The sequence below is a fragment of the Lindgomyces ingoldianus genome, assembly GCF_010093535.1.
Source record: "Lindgomyces ingoldianus strain ATCC 200398 unplaced genomic scaffold BDR25scaffold_29, whole genome shotgun sequence".
In the NCBI taxonomy this organism is placed as follows: domain Eukaryota; kingdom Fungi; phylum Ascomycota; class Dothideomycetes; order Pleosporales; family Lindgomycetaceae; genus Lindgomyces; species Lindgomyces ingoldianus.
In genome coordinates this window covers 398,814-416,753 of record NW_022985190.1, presented here as the reverse complement: position 1 = coordinate 416,753, position 17,940 = coordinate 398,814, and the positions used below count along the sequence as shown (strand labels likewise).

Sequence of the window (17,940 nt, the reverse complement as noted above, 5' to 3'; positions counted from 1 at the left end):
AAGTTGACATGCGATGTACAAATATAATCATTCGTCTGTATTTCTGGGTGGCGGCAGTTTATGCATGTCTTTTACATATTCATGATCATATCTGTCAAACACATCCCAACATTGGTCCTCGGGCAGGAGATAGGTTCCTTATCCCTGTGTTTCTAGGTATTTTTTTACCCACATCTTCAAGTAGTTTTGCTGTCCATTAAAATCACACTTTCCGGTCTCACCAATACTCTCTAGTTGACCTTCAACAATTGTAGAGCCTTCTTCTGCTGACTTGTAAGCTTTGTCTGGTGGGTTAGTAATCTAAATCCGAAAACTACCAACCCGCTCTTAGACGTTGACTTTGCGGAATTCTTTCGACATGCCTGTTCAGAATCCTTTCTAGCCTCCAGATCTGTCTAGTCTTTATTGCAGTCTTCTTACAGAATTCCGCTATCACGGTGCTTCGTTAAGGGGCAAGATTGTCTACCGCTATCGGCTAACGATTTCGCTACCTCTAGTATACCATCTCCACCGTCTGCTTCCCCTGCTTGTTGATTCTCAGCATCTTCCTCACTTTCGTCTAATTTAGTATCTGTAATGAAAGAAGCTAGAGAGGCGCATAATAGCTACTAGAGCAGCACAATTACAGTTTAACAAGACAGACTAATAGGAGATTGCACCAACTAGGCTGCTAATTGTAACAAGAGCTTGCATTAAATAAGCACAGGAAAGAGGAGCTATATAATATAACAAGGCGCGAGCAAAGACAGCAAGATATAAAACGCAAGCGAATGCGCGTTAGGCTTCTCTAACTGTAGACAAAGCAATATTCTAGCAAGGCAAACATAGTAAACAAATCGTTAACAGTATGTTAATATTATAGATGTAGGTATATTTTTAAGCTCGTTTAGGTATTATACATTTTCTAATCCAAGAGGCATAAAAGCATAGGGAGGTGCAGTAAATAGCTTAATAAGAGCTGACAGGGTTACAGGGATTAGACTTAGCACTTTTGGTGCAAGTAACTCTAAAAGTAGCGAGAGAACACCTCCCAAGAAGGTGTCAAAAGTCCCCAGACATAGCGTTACTTAGGTAAACTCTATTCCTACCCTAGATCTAAGATACCTATACACCCCACAGCCCAGGTTAAAGGCCAGGATAGGAAAGTGTTAATCAATATGAAAATTAACAGGTATGAGGTCAAAAAAGGGGGTTTATGGTGCTAGCGGGTTGTAAGTAATAAAATCTGCTACATATTAAACACTGAGTTCAACTTTATTTACCAAAAACTTTCTAAATAACGATAAAAGTTAAAAAGTGAAATTAAGCCATAATAGCTGCTTTTTAGTCTGTACATCAATATGCATTTATTTTAACCCCCATCTCTCCATCATCTTGAATTTCGTCTTCAATTTTATTTCATCTTCAAAGTGACCAAAGAGAGCTTCCTAAAGTGAAGGACTCTGTAGACATAGCATATCATCCACGCTTCGGAGGTCTAGGAGTAATGGTGATGTCGACAGGCGGCCTGCGAGGGTGCGTTCTCTTGGATCGAAGTCGATTTGATTCCCGAGTAAGGGATTCAGTTCACCTCTTTGGTGGCTCAAATAGCACATCTATAATTGTTGGGGTTTACGTTTCGCTTGGTGACGTCTCCAATCGAAGGCCTGCTTAGTTCGGTATCTACATCCAAATGTGCATTTAAAGGGACCGCCGCTGACACTTCTTCGACCACCATTGCGTTGATCGGTGGTCAGCGGCATCTTTAGTTCTTTGATAACTAGGCGAGAAAAGCTGGCGGGGTTGTAGAGGTTAGACTAGGCACATTGGGTGCAAGTGACTCCAAAAGCGGTGACAGAAGACCTCCCAAAAAGGCGACCAAAGTCCTCGGACATAGAGTTACTACGGTAAACTGTTCCAAGGCTAACACAACATAGGCTGAGTGCTAGCGTGGCTGTTGCAGCTCTGACTACAAGCATGGTCGGGGTTGTTATGGGCTGGCATTCTGGGATTGCTTCGCTATCATCTTGGTCGTGAATGTGGTCTCTTGTCTCCTGCTCGCTTTCGCTGTAACATTCCGCTTGGCTAGCCTACGAATGACTACCTTCTCGCGATACTCTTCGGATATTAGGGTAGCCTCCTAGTCATAGTCTTTTCAGTGGTCAGCGCCACTAGCTGGAACACAACCAACTCCATCTCAGGAGCATCTGTGATTTATGCTCTTTTCAATGGCAAATGCCCTCAGTAGGCTGGTGTTATCATCATTTGCACTACGGCGTGGTTCATCTGCGTTCCGGGAATCACTTGGATTCATCGTCTGACACCTTTCTTTAGATCCCATCGTTTATCGTTTGGCGCGTGACAGCGGGTTCCAGACCGAAGCGTTTCGGTGGCAGTGCGATCAAATCGTCAGCCCGTGCCAGCGGAGCCGCGTCTGCTGTCTCATTTATCGTTATCATTTTCTCCTTTGCGGTTTCCTAGATCAATTGCGCAGCGGACTAAAATGTAAATATTCTTGCTAGCACGCCACGATGCAAGATCTTTATTGCCGCCTACATTGGTATTTTCACCCTACGATTTTGGTCTAAACCCTCGGCACCACGCCGTATAGCGAGACGGAAATCATCATGCCTAGAGGCTTGTATACACAGATACCGGAGTCAGAGGACCCCTCAAATTGGGTCTTGAGCCAGCAGGCGGGTTTGGGAAATTCCTCTTAGTCCTAGATGGGCTCGGGTCTATCGTAGTAAGCGTCGCAAAGAGTTCTTTAAGGAATCATCAATTTAACCATCCATAGAATAATATCCCAAACAACTACCCCTTCGCATTACATGCGCAAAACTCCGGGCGCCGGGCCGTCCGCGCTCCTCGAATCACGTTCGTTACATTCGGCTTCGTGGCCGCAATCACCGTCGGTTGCTGTCTTCGAAAACACTCTGCAAACCTTACTTTCAATAATTTCGATGCTTGGGACAAGATAGAGTTGCTGCTATCTGGGTAGGCCGCAATCGTAGCGTTCACCTGCGGCTTCTTGGGAGCGGCTTTGGGAATGAAGGTTGCTTGGTATCTAGCGCCGATCGCAGGAGTTACTAGAAATATAGGAGGCAATATTGGACTTGATTTTTGTTTACTTTTTCGGCGCTTACGTTCCCAGTGTTTAGTAGAACATAGCTCTTACTGTCAGTAGTGTCTTTAAGGCGTTACTGGCGGCAATTGAGTTTCGTTCTTACAGATAGAGTAAATATAAACAGCCTTACAGTCAGTAACAGTTACTGCCAAGTCAATTAATCGTGCAGCTACTGTCTAGTGGGTTGCTGTAGTAACTGGTGTTTCGAGAGATTCTAGAGCACTTAATTTTTCACAATATAGTCGCGGAGATTGTTTAACTCTAAGTAAACAAGTCCTCTGGCAATCTAGTTGCGTTGTAGCTGCAGATCCTTAGGCATAGAAGGCCATAGCTTGTTTTCATTAACTATAATTATTCTTCCAGCTTTGCTAAACACCTCTCACATTCACAGCTTGCCTTCCTACCTAACGTAAACTAGGTCTGCGCGGTATTTCCATATATAAGACGTTTAAGTCCTCCTAGAAGGCTCCCTTAACCTCTTTACACAATATCTAAGACCCCTAGGCTTTCTCTAACAACCTCTAGTCCAAATATTATCCTACGTAATGCTAAACTTTAGGGTGTTGCTAAGGAGAGACTCCTGAGAGAACATGTAAGATAGAGGATAGCTAATTGATGTATCCAGAAAGCCTATTTGAGAAGCAGTCAGGGCCCCCCTGTCAGTGGACGCTACCTGGATGTTTCACTCTTGGATATCTTCGGTTTATAATTGGGCCGTAATAATACCGAGTTGCAATGCATGTTACAGGGTCTAGGACCTTAGGATCGGACATTCTACCAATCAGAGAGATTAAGCCAAGAGTAGAGGGCGAGCAGATCGTTTAGAAATTGAGACTTCTAGAGGATAGTATTGTTTCCGATCCTAGACGTAATTGGAAAAGAAAGGGTAAGCATGGAATTGCGAATGTTGGAAGCTGACCGGCGATTAAAGAACTTCATCCTAATCCAGCACGGACAGTGACGAAATCGATCAAGGCCTGTTATCCGCCGACACCGCATTCAACAATATAATTTGCTTAGAGCAACTCTCGTCAATTTGAGAGTAGCATTTGAGTAAGACACAGCTCTTCCGGATAATTTTAGCCATCAGACAGATACTTCGACAAACTATCCTACCCTTCATGCAGCCCGCATAGGACTCTGCTCGCTCCCATACCCCCCAACAAAATACCCTTCAAATCCACTCACTCCCTTCCCCATCCTATTCACCGGCGGCTGCGGCCACTTATCTAACACCGCTTGCTCTCCTGTCAACGTAAAGTCAACAGACGCCAGGGGATGATTATCAATCAGAATTGTGTAATCCCCAGGATACAGCACCATATTCCCACTTTCATCAACTCTTGCCAAAGACCCAAGCGTTAGGTTCAAATTCGCCGTGCTAGACGAACCTCCGGATATCGAAAACAAGCGTTGATATGCTACGAGTGCTTTATTAGGATATGGTTCCGGTCCAAAAGATCCAGATATATAAGCGAGTGTAACATAGTCCGATGTCGTATTTCCTGTGTTCGTGACTTCAACTTGGATGGGCGAGGAGGCGAATGGACAGCGATCAGGGTATGTGATGTTGCTTTTGTTACATGCTGACATTAAACTTGATATGTCGTAGGATTGCTGGAGTGGAGAGGTGACGTCGGCAGTGAAGTTTGGGTAGTGCATTCCAAACCCGTATTCGAAGATTGCGGTCCCGTTATACCACTTATACGTTCTACCGGGATTTTTTGGCCCAGGACGGAGCGACATGTCCGTCATGGAGACTTCGTTTATGTAAGATGCTTGGTATTGTGTCAACGGGAGTCGGCCAGCGGGTGCGGCCTTCCCAGCGATAATATCCATTATTGCGACGCCGCCGTCTTGGCCTGGATAACCTGCCCAAAGTAAGGCAGATATATTGGGGTTGTTGATAATAGGTGAAGAATCGATCTGCCCGCCACCCATCTGCACTATGATCGTGGGCTTTCCAAGACTAGCGAGCTGGCCGATCACATCTAATTGAGCGCCCGTCCAAGCCAAAGAAACTCTATCCATACCTTCAGATTCGACGCTGTTGTCTATTCCACCAATGTAAATAATGAAATCACTGGCAGCTGCAGCAGGCCAGACAGAAAGCCACGAGTTGGTGGTTGGGTCACCCTGACTACCAGGACCTTGGGCATAGTGCACCGAGATTTCAGCTGCTGGGCAGCGTAGAGCGGACTGTGCATGTACGTCGCAACGCCGTAGTAGTTGCCGAGGAGTTGCATGGTTGCGTTTGCCCAGTCGCCAAAGAGGCCGAGGGAAGAGGACGAGTCGAGCGATAGAGGGAGTAAGTCATCGTTCTTTAGAAGCACAATGCCCTCAACAGCAGCTCTGTACGCTAGCTTTTGTGAAGCATTAGTCGCTACGTCACTGAAATCAAGCTGGCGGTAAGGCTGATTCTCGGGTGGATCGAAGTATCTGAGGCGTACGAGGGAAGAATATTGACGGACGAGAGCTTGGTCGAGAACAGTCTCATTGACAAGATCTTGTGAGAAGGCCCCAGGAAGATGGTTTGGCATGTATGTGCCACAATTGATGTCTGTCCCGGCAATAAGCGCATCAGCAGCAGCTTCCTCGCGACTCGAGGCCCACTGATGGGGTAGGTAGACATTTTGAACAGCATCGCAATCGCTAGTCACCCATTGCTCCTCATTTGTCCAGCCCCAGTGCTCTCGTAGTATAGTCTGGAGAGGATATGGATCTGCGCAAGTCGGGACGCCATTTACAGCACCTGTGTAGTGTGAAACATGAACCAGTGTTGCATTAGAAACAACTTACTGTATGAACACACGAAAGCGCCGACATTAGAGTCACGTACACAGCTCTGGAATGGTGGCGGATAGTATTCGACTAGGTCTTGCTGGGATATCTGGGCGTTGAATTGGTACCGGTAATTACCATTCCAGCTCTCAACATCGTAACCTGAGGACTCATTAGCATACGTATCTTAGAAAACTACAGCATGTTATTAGACACATAGGACATGACTAAGGTAGAATCTATCTGTTAAACCTCTTGCTATAATTGAGGAGTGTCGACAGGATACAAATTTTTGCTGTGAATTGCCCAACTCATCTTCCATGTTAGATGACAGGTGCAGTATATATTACAGTATGCTTACCGGCATAGTGCTTGCAGGTAGCTACGACACGCTTGTAAGGGTCAGAAGCAGAACCTTGCAGGCTGGTAATCAAAGCGTGAACGTAGGATGACAGATGAAATGGGTCCTCCCCGGGCGTTTCTGCAGAGTATTTTAGTACTTCCCTTTGTAAGAGTCAATTCGAATTGGTGAAACGAACCTTGTCCCCACCCCCACCGTGGATCTTTGAATGGGTTGATATTCGGGGTCCAAAAGTCCAGTCCAGTTCGATTCGCATTATTGAATGCACGAGCTTCAGTCGAAATCACAGTCGCAACATCCGTGATAAGCTGATTATCAAATGCTGCACCCATGGTGATAGGCTGGGGGAATGACATTGAGTAGCTATAATCATCTTCATCAGAGAAGTTGGTGAATGGACCAGCGATGCCATGAAGACCTTCAGACCACCATTCGTATGGTGGTATTCCAAGGCGTGGAACTCCTGGCGCAGCACTTCCGGTAGCATTGATCTTCTCCTCGAGTGTATATGCAGCTACTAGAGCGCGTGCTCTATCGCTAGGTGCTTGGAAACGTGTTAGATGAAATATAAAAAAAAAGGAATAATTTGTGTATCACTCACAGGCTGATGTATCACAAATGGCATTGTTCTTCATTGGGCCATTAGTACAATCTGGAAATAATGCCAATCCTTGCTCTACCCAGAAGAGGATCACTATGCTTTGATATAAAACATTCATTCTGGCGGTCGAAAGAAGCCAGTTGCAGTCGCTACAAACCCGGAAACTTTCCAACTCCATCTCTTATAATCTCATCCCTCTTCCTCAATAGCCGTAGTACCGAGCTCTCACTTCAATCCATGGATTTCTAATGCGGGGCGAGGAACCCACCTTTCACCGGGAACTAGGCGATGACGACGAGATAGTACCTTACAACGTGGAGAAGGACGTGGCAACGTCGGAAATATCGGTTTCGGGAAGTGATATCCGCTTCAAATGGACAAGTGCATGCAATTGATGGCGCTAGCCACTGCCGGTGGATGCAAGGAGAATTTCGATTTCCCGGTAGCTTTGCGAGCCGCATGGGATGAACGGGAGCGTTAAAGTCTCCGGTGTGGTGCTTGATTGGTTGGGTGTTTAGGCAAAATGGGAGAGGAAACGACACTGGTCCACATTTGGCTGCAGCACAGAACAATCTCTAAGCCCGTCATACTTTGTACACACAAGGTCATGAAAAAGGAGAGCGGGATTTGTACACTGCCACCTATCCTCGCATGTCCCAAATCGCTGTCTCAAATCCCTCTTAGATAGCTCGTGGGATGTCATGTCCACCCAGCACCATAACGAAACCTTGAGCTCGCCCATCTCCTTTTGAATTCAAGACCGTACCAAATCTTCTCAATTATCGTGGAACGCGATAGGGAATTTAAGGACAAAAGCATGCATCCTTTTCAACTTCTTCAGCAAGAGGCTTAATAGATCAGACCGTCCCGCTGATGTTCCACGGTTAAGGCAAATATGGCGCAAAGTAAAGCATTTCGTCAGGGTTAATCCACTCCTTTACCGCTCTCCCGAACAGTCATCTTCATTCCATCCCTAGGCTTTGCCTCGAAGATGAATTCCTGGAATGCACGATCTCCAAAGGTGACGTCTAAATCAGTCCACTCCACCCTCGGCTTCCTGTTTGGCTTGATATCCGCGCATTGGAAGTCGAACTCTCGCACCGTCAACAAGAGAATAATCCTCAACTCATCCATAGCTAGTGCCTGACCTAGGCAAGCTCGGGGACCGCGTTCGAATGGACGCCATGCGTGTCGTATAAAGTCTTCGCGGGTGAATCGGTCTGGGTCGAAGGCCTTCGGATTTGGGAATACGTCCGGATTGTTCTGCATGGAGTGCTGCACTGGAAGGATTATATGGCCTTTGGTCGAGTATTGTTGGCCTTTGTAGGTAACAAATCCCGTAGCGTCTTCTCCCCGAGCAGTGTTTCCCACTGGATAGAAGCGAAGCGTTTCCTTGATGACATTAGTTGTATATGTAAGCTCGCTTAGCTTCTGGGAAGAGTCCTGAATCATAGCATACGTAGCGTCGATTCCGGGAGTGAAAACGCGGTCGTGCTCTTCGCGAAGCTTTTCCACAATTTCTGGGTGAACCGAGAGAAGCATGAAAATGAAGCAGACAGTATCTGTGGTTGTGCCAGTGCCTCCCAGCAGCATTGTCTTGATGCTTGTGATTGCAGTTTCCATGAATTCGGGATTAAGGTCTCGTCCTTCGTTGATACGTTCCCGAAGGATGAGATCCGCAATGCTTAGACCGCGCTTCTGTGAGACGTCCACATTATCTCTCTGCAGGACTACGAACCTTTCTCGAATCATCTTTTCCAATTGGGAATCCAGTCGTTTCGTCGCAGACTTTCTCTTTCGTGTCGCAAAAAACTTCTTTACGAAGTTCCAACTGTTCTTCTCAATCACGAACGCACGACAGATCTCACTGAAATCATGTATAGCTGGATTACCCTTGGTCTGGGCATTCAAAGAGAATCCGAAAGTAGCTTTAGCGACTACGTCAAAGGTTAGATTGCTGGAAATATCCTCTAAGCGGAACACTTCTCGGGTCTTGGCCAACTTGTGGAGGGTCGATCGAAAAACCATGACTTCCTCTGACATCATCTCAGCCAAGTTTCTGACTGCTGAAATGGCAAACGGAGGAGCGAGCATGTTATGAAGATACTTCCAGGCCGGCCCCTCTGCGGCGACTATGTTGTTCTCGCCCACGATCGGGGCAATAAACTCCTGCTCAACGGGGTGTTTTGGATGATTCTTTTGAACGGTGATATAAAGAGCCAGGTCAGGGTCTGTGATAACAAGGAAAGTAGGTCCAAGGGGCCAGAGATCGAGGTACCAAAGACCAGGTAACTTGTATTTCCGAGATATGGTGGTGATGTACACTTGCACGTGGCAGTTGCTTGGGAACAGCGACGTGATTTCGCCCATGAGCTTTAAGTGACCCCAAATGAAGTCGTAGGGTGGTTTTGGCTAATTGAAGTGTTAAAAGATTTCTCCGGGCTAGAAAAATACAAATAATGGTAGAAAGTGGAGGCTAATGCGACTGCATGGAGGATTCCCTTACCAGGTCCTTGTAGAAGCGCCGATGCTGGATGAATTTGATGACTAGGTAGGCAAAAGCAGCAGCCGCCGCGGAAGCTCCGATTGTGAGCCATGATTGCCCGCGTGAAGGCTCCATAATGCAATCGTGAGGAGTGTTGAAATGTGCAATTCGATAGGGGAAGAGGGCAGATATAGAAGGTTATAAGTGCTTACGGGGACGGCTGGACTGGTACCCGTAAGCAGAATGTGGCCTGAATATCTGGAAAATTAGTAATCAAACAAAATTAAAATCTTGTGTTTGGGAGGCCTTGGAAGTCTTGTGAGGCACTAACTGTTGGCGTTGAGTGCTGTCAAACTAGCAACCTTGGAAGACGACGCCACTAATGCTTTCGTTGGTAGCTGCCTAGGATTCGAGGAAAGATTGAAGAGGGAATCGTAGTGATGTTAGGCCTCTGGGGCAAAAATGCGTCATTACTTCGTAGTGAGTACCTATCGATAAGAACCACGTGATGGGGCGTCGAAGGCCCATTTTATCGAGTGCCTTCCCTCTCCACAGTTTACCTCCATGTCCGAGTCATCAGAATACGGCCAATACACACTTTCACATGCATTTCACCGCTCATTGATGGACCTATATCGCTGTTAGAGTCGTATTAGGCTAAGCATTAGGTCTTCTCTTCTCCACCGCCTTTTTCGATCTGGAACTTGTGACAGATACGCCACCAGTTACCATCCCGGTTGCCTCTTGCCCCCTAATGTGGGACATGACAGGGTGTTCAGGAAAGAACTTGTATCCTACTGACACTCTCCCTTGTTTTAGCAAGAAGTCAGACATATAGACTCCACCCTAATTATGTTTGACGGTAAGTGGTACCGCACCGTCTTGCGATTATTCTATGGTATCTCGTCCTTGGTTATACGCTCTTTAGCTGCCTTCTTCATATGCTCGTCCAGTAGTGACATCAAAACCAGATCAGACCCTTTCTTCATCCAGGCAGCATCGTGTGCCAAAGCAACATGGAACCCATAGTTCTTTTCTAGGATCCGGATCCTATCAATGGTGCTTTTGGCTGCAGGAATGTCAGCATGCAATGACGTTTTCCCTACCCCTGGAACGCAAAATTGAGAAATCTCGTATTCCCCATCCAAGAGCTCCCTACAAGTCATCAGTAAATTGACACACCAGCAAACGAGGCAATCACCTTGAATGACAGCAGTCGCTACCTAATAGAACCCATGCTCCGCTCTCTAGGCGAGCCGCCGCGCAAAGATTGCCTGCCATATGGCCTGGTGCCTGAATGACCCAAAAGCTTCCGTCGCCGAAGTAGTCCATAGCTCTTTCAAACGGCCCAAATGTTACCCAAGAACCCTCGAGCTCTTCCCATCTCTCGGTTGCTTTCTCGGGATCAAAGAAACGCCCATCCCATTGCAGACTCGGGTCCGCCATATGGCCAGGAGAACATCCATCTTTTGTGCCTGGTCCAAAGTACGCCGTTGCATTAGGAAATTCATCACGGATAGGTCGACTATGATCCCAATGTGCATGACTTGCCCCCGCTATCAGCAGTTGACTTCATCTTCCGCACCCTATAACACTGACCTGAATAGGACTGTATCTATCTGGCTAGCTGCTACACCCCTTTCGCTAAGCTGATGAATGATCGACTTCCTTGGACCAACATGATTCGCGATGTCTAACATGAATTGGTTTACCCACGGTGTATAACATGATCGATCCTGGTCCGTCAGTGACCTCCAGGTTATAGGCTTAGCTCAAAGAGCACAGTACGTACCTCGTCCAGTCCAAGATCCCAAAGAATGTGTCGGCCCTTGTGCGAAATATAGAAGGCCCAGTTGTACATTCGAAATATTCCATTAGTAACGCCGGCATGAAGCTTGGAAAATTCACCGATAAAGCTCCCTCCATCGAGGAGAGACAGTTCGATATGTGCATTGGTTTCCGGCAAGGGAGCGCAGGGCAGCTCCGCGACCGTCATCTCAGAGGTACCGTCAGAAAGAGGTATGGTGCTTAGTGGCTGACGCCCACGTACTGCTTCCGATTCCTACCATTATGGAGGTGTTGAAAGCTCATGTACAATTCCCCACATTACCCCATCCGTGCACAGACACCTTGATCTAGGCCCCACCATTCATTAACTCCACTGGCGGGGCGTCAATATCCCGAGGTCACTTCAATTTAGCTCCACAGTAACTATCGGAATTTGCTCTAACACAGCGGACGACCTATTCCGACGTAAACTTAGAGTTTCTGGCTAGCGCTGACACAAAACCTCAAACGGTCTGACGTAATCGGTGTGCCATACAAGAGTTGAGTATTTGCGAAACACCCCGGACTCTTGGATAAGCCATGTCTACTACTTTTGAGCATGAACATTTGGGCCAGCTAAGTGGAGTTGGAATTGATGGAACTGTCCAGTTTCGCGGGCTAAAGTATGCGTCCCTGGAAAATCGATTCGCCCCCCCTCAGCTTGTCACAAGTTACGGAATAGGCCCTACTAATGCTTCGAAATACGGGTATGTTTTCTTTGCACATGGCTACTTCTTCTGTTAACGGCATGAGAGGCCTCCTCCAGTTTCGCCACCCGGGGCCGTCAACAATGAGTTCGGATTCATCCAGCACACGCTTCCGATTCCAGATGTTCCGACGCACTCAGATATCGAAGGACTAAATCTAAATATCACTGTACCTGTTGGGGTGGATGGAACAATTGATTCAGGCGCAAAATTACCAGCCTATGTCTTCATTCATGGAGGGGGTTTCGCTGTCGGCTCTAGTTGGTATCCACACTACAATGCGACTCCGCTAGTCAGAATCTCGGTCGCAAAAGGGAAACCAATTATTGGTATCACAATCAAGTATGCTCTTCGCTGAAATTTTTGCTAAGGTCTATCTGCTAAGGTTCGAAAGTTACCGTTTGGGCGTTACAGGCTTCATGACCTCGGAAGAGCTCCGTCAAGCGGGGTACAAATCAAATAATGGATTTCACGACCAGAGAACTGCCCTAGAATGGGTTAAGAGATTTATTGGCGGATTTGGGGGAGACCCTGACGAAATTACGGTTTGTGGAGAGTCGGCGGGAGCATGTAAGTGGATACAATATTTCATATGATTACACTTGTCTGATATCTCCCAGTGTCATCAACTATGTTGCTTCTATCGAAAGAGCCGCTGATGAAGCGATGCATGAGCACTGGAGGAGCAGTACTGCTATTCAAACCAATCCCTCTTACAGCTGCCGAATCCGCATATCAGAGCGTCATACAAGCCTTTGAGCTTGCGGATAAGTCTCCCGAAGATCGCATAAACGCATTGCTCACTATACCAGTCGACGAATTATGGCAGAAGGTTCCAAGAACAATTCCGTTGATTCCAGTTATTGACGGTGACACTGTGCCTGGAGAGCCGAACTTCGTTACCGTCGCATCCCAGGACGATGACCCAAACTTTCCAATCCCAGGTCGGAAATGGTGTGCATCTCTCATGATAGGAGAATCTCAGCTTGATGTGAGTGTGGCAGCGGTAGGCTTGCCTATTTGAGACTGACCGACTGTCAGGCCAATATCATCGCCTGGATGGGCCTTGATGCGAGAAACCCGGGTATTGCATCCAAATTTGTTGAATCTGTCAATAAGACACTCTCATCGCACCCGGAAGCTGCATCAACATTACTCTCCTCGTATAAAATATCGGAGTCCACCAATGACGATGAGGCTGTCCTCTCGATATTGAAATTCGCTACCGACATTAGCTTCTACGCACCCGCGCTTGCCTTTGCCAAAGGCTGGCCCCAAACGAAGGAGAACAAGTTCTTCCTATACCATTTCAACGAGGGTAATCCTTGGGAAGGGAGGTTCAAAGGCGAAGCTGGCCACATCCTGGACGTTGCTTTTCTCTTCCAAAACTTCAACGAGTTTATGAACGAAGAACAGAAAGCAGTTGCCCGTGCATATGCCGAGGATTTCGTGGAATTTGTGAACGGATCCGATCCTTGGCCCCCCGTCGAAGGAGGGAAGATGGGCGCGAGAGTCTATGGCCCCAGCAGTGCCGGTATTTCTGCCAAGTACGTTGCATCGGGGAATCCGGAAGAAGTAGGACGGCGAACGCACGTTCTCAAACTGGGAGAAATGGCAGGTTTCGATTCCATATTAGACGTATTCCAAAACTTCTTCCGGGGTGGTTAGATCCGTGGCGATCTGCGGTATCAGATCTTGGTTGTGGTACAAGGTGTGCGCGTCGCAATGCAAATCTCGGAGTTTTGACAATTAAGCAGTGACAAATATATGAGGTTTGCTATGAGCTCGTTTTCCAGAAGATGCTATTGTTGGAGGATTAAGGGCCAGACAATTACCCCGCGATAGTTCGACGCGTAGGCTTCTGCTAACGGTATTGCCAAGGGCATATCATGTGGGGTGCGGGGATTTGCAATATGATACAAGGGTTCGGCTACAAGATTTAGAGCATGGATTAAAGAAAAGACTTCTCGGCTCCTAAAGCTCAAGAAAAAAAAAGAGGTCTTGTCGATTGGCGCCATGGTGCACGTTCAATTCAATGCGGAACTTCTCAGTACTCTTGCAGGGGGGGTTGTGGTGCTGACCGGAGGAGCAACGGGGATTGGGCGATCTGCAGTGATCCAATTTGCTAGTGAGAATCCGAGCTTCCCAACTTTCCGTTCGCAGCTTGAATGAAATCTAACTTGTCTGAAGAGGCTGGATGTAAAGTCGTCTTTGGTGACATCAGCGAGGGTCCAGCGCGGGAACTCGAATCGCAGCTTGGTCCAACTGTTCGCTTCCTCCACTGCGACACCTCCTCGTACTCAGACCAGCTGGGACTCTTCGCAGCCGCGGAATCAATCTTCGGTCGTGTCGATGTTGTGGTAGCTAATGCTGGGATGGCTATTCACAAGGACATCTTCGACCCGACCTCGAATATCTCTATCGAGCCGAGCATGAAGGAAGTCGCGGTCAACCTCACAGGAGCTATTTTCACGGCACGGATTGGAATGCATTACCTAAGAAGGAACAAATCCAGGGGTGGAGGCAAAGGCGGTGGCGATATTGTGCTTGTGAGCTCTATTGCAGGATTTAAGGAGAGTTGTGGCTTGACGACCTACACGGCGAGTAAGCATGGCGTTTTAGGGTTGATGAGAGGGCTGCACACTACAGCACACTCTGAGGGTATCCGGGTCAACGTAATATGTCCATGGATGACTAGTCAGTCATCACTATCCTTTCCCTCCCTCTGTCCACTAAAGGTGTCTTAGAAACGAAATTGGTGAAAGGAATCCAAGATGGCTGGTACGACCGCGGTCTGCCGTCCAATGAGCCTGAAGATGTGGCCCGAAGCATTATCCTTTGCGCAACTGCGAACAGGAGCGCTGATGGAAAAATCCACCCGGGAGCTAGAATGCCCTTCGCCGGCAAGATACTGTGGATCGCTGGCGGTGAGGCATACGAGATCGAAGACGCAATCCAAGCGCTTGAACCTCAATGGTTAGGCGAGGAGAACAGCAAAATCCTAGCCAAAGGGCAAGAATATTTGGCGAGTCAAGGTACAAGTTGGGATGCAGAAAAGCAAAAAAAGAAGACAAACGTGGCCGCCAATGGGGTGTGATCATCGTTCCAGGACAGCGCATCTCGGAGCTGTACCTGTCTTTCAACACGTTCGTGCTTGAGCTTCTTTTCGTCCTTTTTTTTTGCTCCCTTCCCATATGGAAGGCACTGATACCAATAGATTGATCATATACAACTCTTAGACAAACTCCCACGTTCCATCCTCCTTCTTCTTTCCCTTATCCTGATACCCTTCGGGCAACGGACCGCCAATATGCAAATAGACACTACTCCCGTCCCTATCAAAACACTGTGGGTCCTTACTTGCACTCTCCCATGTTTCCATTGCCGCCTCCGCCATTCGAGGTTTGATCCTAACCTGCCTCCCCGCTTCAATACCCAACCCCAAATCTTTAATCATCATCTGCGTCTTAAATCCCGGCTTGTATCCACTAGAACTTGGGACATGAGGGATAACGTTCGGGATTGGCATCACATGGTCGCACATCCAGCTTTGCCCCGTCGAGGCTTTGATAACATCGTACAGCATCTTTGGGTCAAGTCCTTGTTTTATGCCGATAGCCATGGCTTCAGCAGTTGCGAGGAGAATGGTACCACTGAGGTAGTTATTTGAGATTTTAGCGGTTAGACCGGCGCCAAGGGAATTGAGGTAGAAGAACTTGGAGGGCGAGCCTATCATTCCGAGGACGCGTTCGAGGAGTAGCGAGTTTGGGTTGGAATCTGAGGGTGGGGAATGGCCGATTAGCATGCTGAGATCGCCACGTTGAGCCGCTGGTACCCCCCCCTATCCGAAGTTTAGCAGAAGGCTTCTGAACTGAATGGAATGGAAACACGAACGGATACTGGTGTATCGACGTAAGTCCCTATATCTTTCGCCATTAACGCTTCCCCAACTTCCCTAGTGCTCTTCACATCTATGGTACTGCATTCGCATAGGACTCTCCCTTCATTCTTTCTACTCGCAATGACGCCATCTTTCTCATCTAAGTATACTTTCTTTACGTCTACAGCCCCTGGTACTATTGAAACCACGACTTTGGAATTCTCGGCGGCTTCTCTTGCTGAGGGCACGATTTCGATGGGGCCAAAAGATCTATATTCTGATTGAAAGCGCTGACATGCAGACATGTTTATATCGTTGATGAAGAGTGTTGATGTCGAGGGCATCTTTTTACGAATATTGAATGCCATTGCATAGCCCATGGCTCCAAGGCCTGGGCATCGTTAGTTAGATTTGATTGTAGGGCTAGCAACTGGAGGATGGGGAATGGGTACCAATGAAGGCATAATTTTCCGCCATCGAAAGCCTGCGCGACCAAATGCGACGACCACGATAGCAAGAGTTCCTAGACAGAAAGTTCTATTATTGTTTTTTGGCCACTTCTCGATGATGTAGTTCACATTTTGTCAGTGACGGTAGAAGATGGTCCCTGCAATGCATGCTCAAGCTCCTGCTCGTCAATTGCCCCACATTGTTCCCCTCATTTCCCCATGGGCTACCCCAAGTTCATCATTTCTGCCATTGAGCCTCAAGATGTTGCCAAATATATTCAAAATACTATTTAGACCCTTCCTAACAATTGTTCCAAATATTTAGTAAAGCGAAGAGTGTGCTGGTCGGCAACATGGTACCGTCGGCGTCCGGTGAAGGAAGTATTTGCCGTAGGACAATACTTATAAAGTGCGGGGTACTTTGCCGTCGTTAAAGTGTTCGACTGCTAGATGCATGGATAAGCTCTTAGTTGGGTACGTACTTAGGTATATCTGAGAACCTCTGTGCTACATGCATTTGACCTCACTCATTGGTTTGATCGCGGAGACCATTCACCCTCTCTTGAAGCCCCCAATACATCAAACTGAATTCCACCTCCAGCCACACCAATTTCAAAATGCCAACCTCAAAACCTTTGCGAATCGGCGTGATTGGGCCCGCGGGGTTTGGAGGCTCGTATCTCTGCGTCGAGCTCCTAAACCGCGGCCATACTGTCATCGGCATATCGCGGAGCCCGCAAAAGCTGGGAAAGCACGAACGCTACATTCCAAGATCAATTGACATTGACGACGTATCGTCTTCAGAACTTGCGAAAGTTTTTGAGGGAGTTGATGTTCTGGTCTCCGAATACGGACCACATACAGCGGGCGCCGATGCTCTTCTTTACAGTATGCATGCCTACAACAGCATCCTATTCTCTCTTGTGTGGAGGTCTGGCATGACTCATTGACTGCAAAAGTGCCTTTCATCGAAACCGTCCGCAAAATTATCCTCGCCGTGAAACAATCCACGGTGAAATACTTCCTCTTCGTCGGAGGTGCAGGATCGCTTCACGTGCCAGGGACTCACGAATGCTGCGTCGACCACCCAGACTTCTTCATGGCCTACCGAAAAGCAATCGCTACGTCCGAAGCCCACATCGCATACATGGAAGAACGACTAGGCATCATGGGCACAGCACTACGCGCATATCGAAACGCGCGAATCGCGAAACGTGAAGGCCGTGCCACCGCCGACGACCAAAAGGCGATTGAAGAGTACGAAACAGGGATCAAGCGGAAAGATCGAGCAACGGATTTCATCAAAGCAGGCCGCGCGGCGTACATGTTCTTCGACGGAAATACGAGTTTCAAGTGGTCGTTTGTGTCGCCTTCTGCGTTGTATAGGCCTGGGAAGAGGACAGGGAAGTATGAGATTAGTGTGGATGATATGGTCTTGGAAGGAGAGCAGGAGTCTGAAAATATCTTCGAGGGGAGGTTGACAGGGATTACGGTTTCGGATATGGCGATTGCAATTGCGGATGAGATTGAGAGTGAGAGTTTGACATATAAGCATTGGAGTGCGATAGGGGATATTTCAGAGGATAGACCAGCGCCGGCATATTTGACTTTAGAGGATACTAAAGGGGGAAGCAAATAAACGAAAGAGGGATAAAGTTCACAATAAGGTGTATTCTTAAATAGAGACCTTTACCGTTGAAGTCGAGATAATCGATGATATTTCTTTCCAAACCGGTTGGCGCC

General features: G+C 47.5%; 9 protein-coding genes across 9 annotated transcripts; 4 read left to right on the top strand and 5 right to left on the bottom strand.

The window, feature by feature from the left end:
- Window positions 1–71: 71 nt before the first annotated feature.
- On the bottom strand, window positions 72–2,186 carry BDR25DRAFT_358585 (uncharacterized protein; the record flags this gene model as incomplete). Its single annotated transcript, XM_033695976.1, has 12 exons — window positions 72–117; window positions 173–270; window positions 315–378; window positions 421–552; window positions 1,357–1,427; window positions 1,467–1,595; window positions 1,631–1,662; window positions 1,701–1,773; window positions 1,805–1,891; window positions 1,950–2,046; window positions 2,074–2,119; window positions 2,171–2,186. The coding sequence occupies 12 exons, from the start codon at window positions 2,184–2,186 to the stop codon at window positions 72–74; spliced, it is 891 nt and encodes a 296-aa protein (XP_033544314.1).
- A 28-nt stretch (window positions 2,187–2,214) lies between these two features.
- BDR25DRAFT_358584 (uncharacterized protein) lies at window positions 2,215–3,099 on the top strand (the record flags this gene model as incomplete). The annotated part of the gene is made up of 7 exons (XM_033695975.1): window positions 2,215–2,294; window positions 2,355–2,451; window positions 2,518–2,638; window positions 2,673–2,731; window positions 2,777–2,961; window positions 2,994–3,042; window positions 3,073–3,099. 7 exons carry the CDS (start codon window positions 2,215–2,217, stop codon window positions 3,097–3,099), a joined length of 618 nt encoding a protein of 205 aa, XP_033544313.1.
- Window positions 3,100–4,225: 1,126 nt separating this feature from the next.
- Window positions 4,226–6,967, bottom strand: BDR25DRAFT_327338 (glycoside hydrolase; the record flags this gene model as incomplete). Its single annotated transcript, XM_033692325.1, has 6 exons — window positions 4,226–5,256; window positions 5,307–5,858; window positions 5,906–6,049; window positions 6,249–6,368; window positions 6,427–6,792; window positions 6,850–6,967. 6 exons carry the CDS (start codon window positions 6,965–6,967, stop codon window positions 4,226–4,228), a joined length of 2,331 nt encoding a protein of 776 aa, XP_033544312.1.
- Window positions 6,968–7,773: 806 nt separating this feature from the next.
- Window positions 7,774–9,499, bottom strand: BDR25DRAFT_374782 (cytochrome P450 3A30; the record flags this gene model as incomplete). The annotated part of the gene is made up of 2 exons (XM_033697348.1): window positions 9,356–9,499; window positions 7,774–9,261 (listed from the first exon to the last, which is right to left on the bottom strand). Exons 1-2 carry the CDS (start codon window positions 9,467–9,469, stop codon window positions 7,774–7,776), a joined length of 1,602 nt encoding a protein of 533 aa, XP_033544311.1. The 5' UTR covers window positions 9,470–9,499.
- A 728-nt stretch (window positions 9,500–10,227) lies between these two features.
- BDR25DRAFT_374778 (Metallo-hydrolase/oxidoreductase) lies at window positions 10,228–11,374 on the bottom strand (the record flags this gene model as incomplete). The annotated part of the gene is made up of 4 exons (XM_033697347.1): window positions 11,127–11,374; window positions 10,934–11,070; window positions 10,536–10,880; window positions 10,228–10,489 (listed from the first exon to the last, which is right to left on the bottom strand). Exons 1-4 carry the CDS (start codon window positions 11,328–11,330, stop codon window positions 10,228–10,230), a joined length of 948 nt encoding a protein of 315 aa, XP_033544310.1. The 5' UTR covers window positions 11,331–11,374.
- Window positions 11,375–11,701: 327 nt separating this feature from the next.
- BDR25DRAFT_266899 (carboxylesteras-like protein) lies at window positions 11,702–13,622 on the top strand (the record flags this gene model as incomplete). Its single annotated transcript, XM_033687020.1, has 5 exons — window positions 11,702–11,868; window positions 11,917–12,210; window positions 12,263–12,438; window positions 12,489–12,859; window positions 12,910–13,622. The coding sequence occupies 5 exons, from the start codon at window positions 11,702–11,704 to the stop codon at window positions 13,534–13,536; spliced, it is 1,635 nt and encodes a 544-aa protein (XP_033544309.1). The 3' UTR covers window positions 13,537–13,622.
- A 262-nt stretch (window positions 13,623–13,884) lies between these two features.
- Window positions 13,885–14,965, top strand: BDR25DRAFT_234184 (NAD(P)-binding protein; the record flags this gene model as incomplete). Its single annotated transcript, XM_033685472.1, has 3 exons — window positions 13,885–13,996; window positions 14,059–14,565; window positions 14,616–14,965. 3 exons carry the CDS (start codon window positions 13,885–13,887, stop codon window positions 14,963–14,965), a joined length of 969 nt encoding a protein of 322 aa, XP_033544308.1.
- Window positions 14,966–15,103: 138 nt separating this feature from the next.
- Window positions 15,104–16,116, bottom strand: BDR25DRAFT_327333 (3-hydroxyisobutyrate dehydrogenase mitochondrial precursor; the record flags this gene model as incomplete). The annotated part of the gene is made up of 2 exons (XM_033692324.1): window positions 15,104–15,709; window positions 15,763–16,116. 2 exons carry the CDS (start codon window positions 16,114–16,116, stop codon window positions 15,104–15,106), a joined length of 960 nt encoding a protein of 319 aa, XP_033544307.1.
- Window positions 16,117–16,814: 698 nt separating this feature from the next.
- BDR25DRAFT_374773 (uncharacterized protein) lies at window positions 16,815–17,836 on the top strand (the record flags this gene model as incomplete). The annotated part of the gene is made up of 2 exons (XM_033697346.1): window positions 16,815–17,085; window positions 17,157–17,836. 2 exons carry the CDS (start codon window positions 16,815–16,817, stop codon window positions 17,834–17,836), a joined length of 951 nt encoding a protein of 316 aa, XP_033544306.1.
- Window positions 17,837–17,940: the final 104 nt, after the last annotated feature.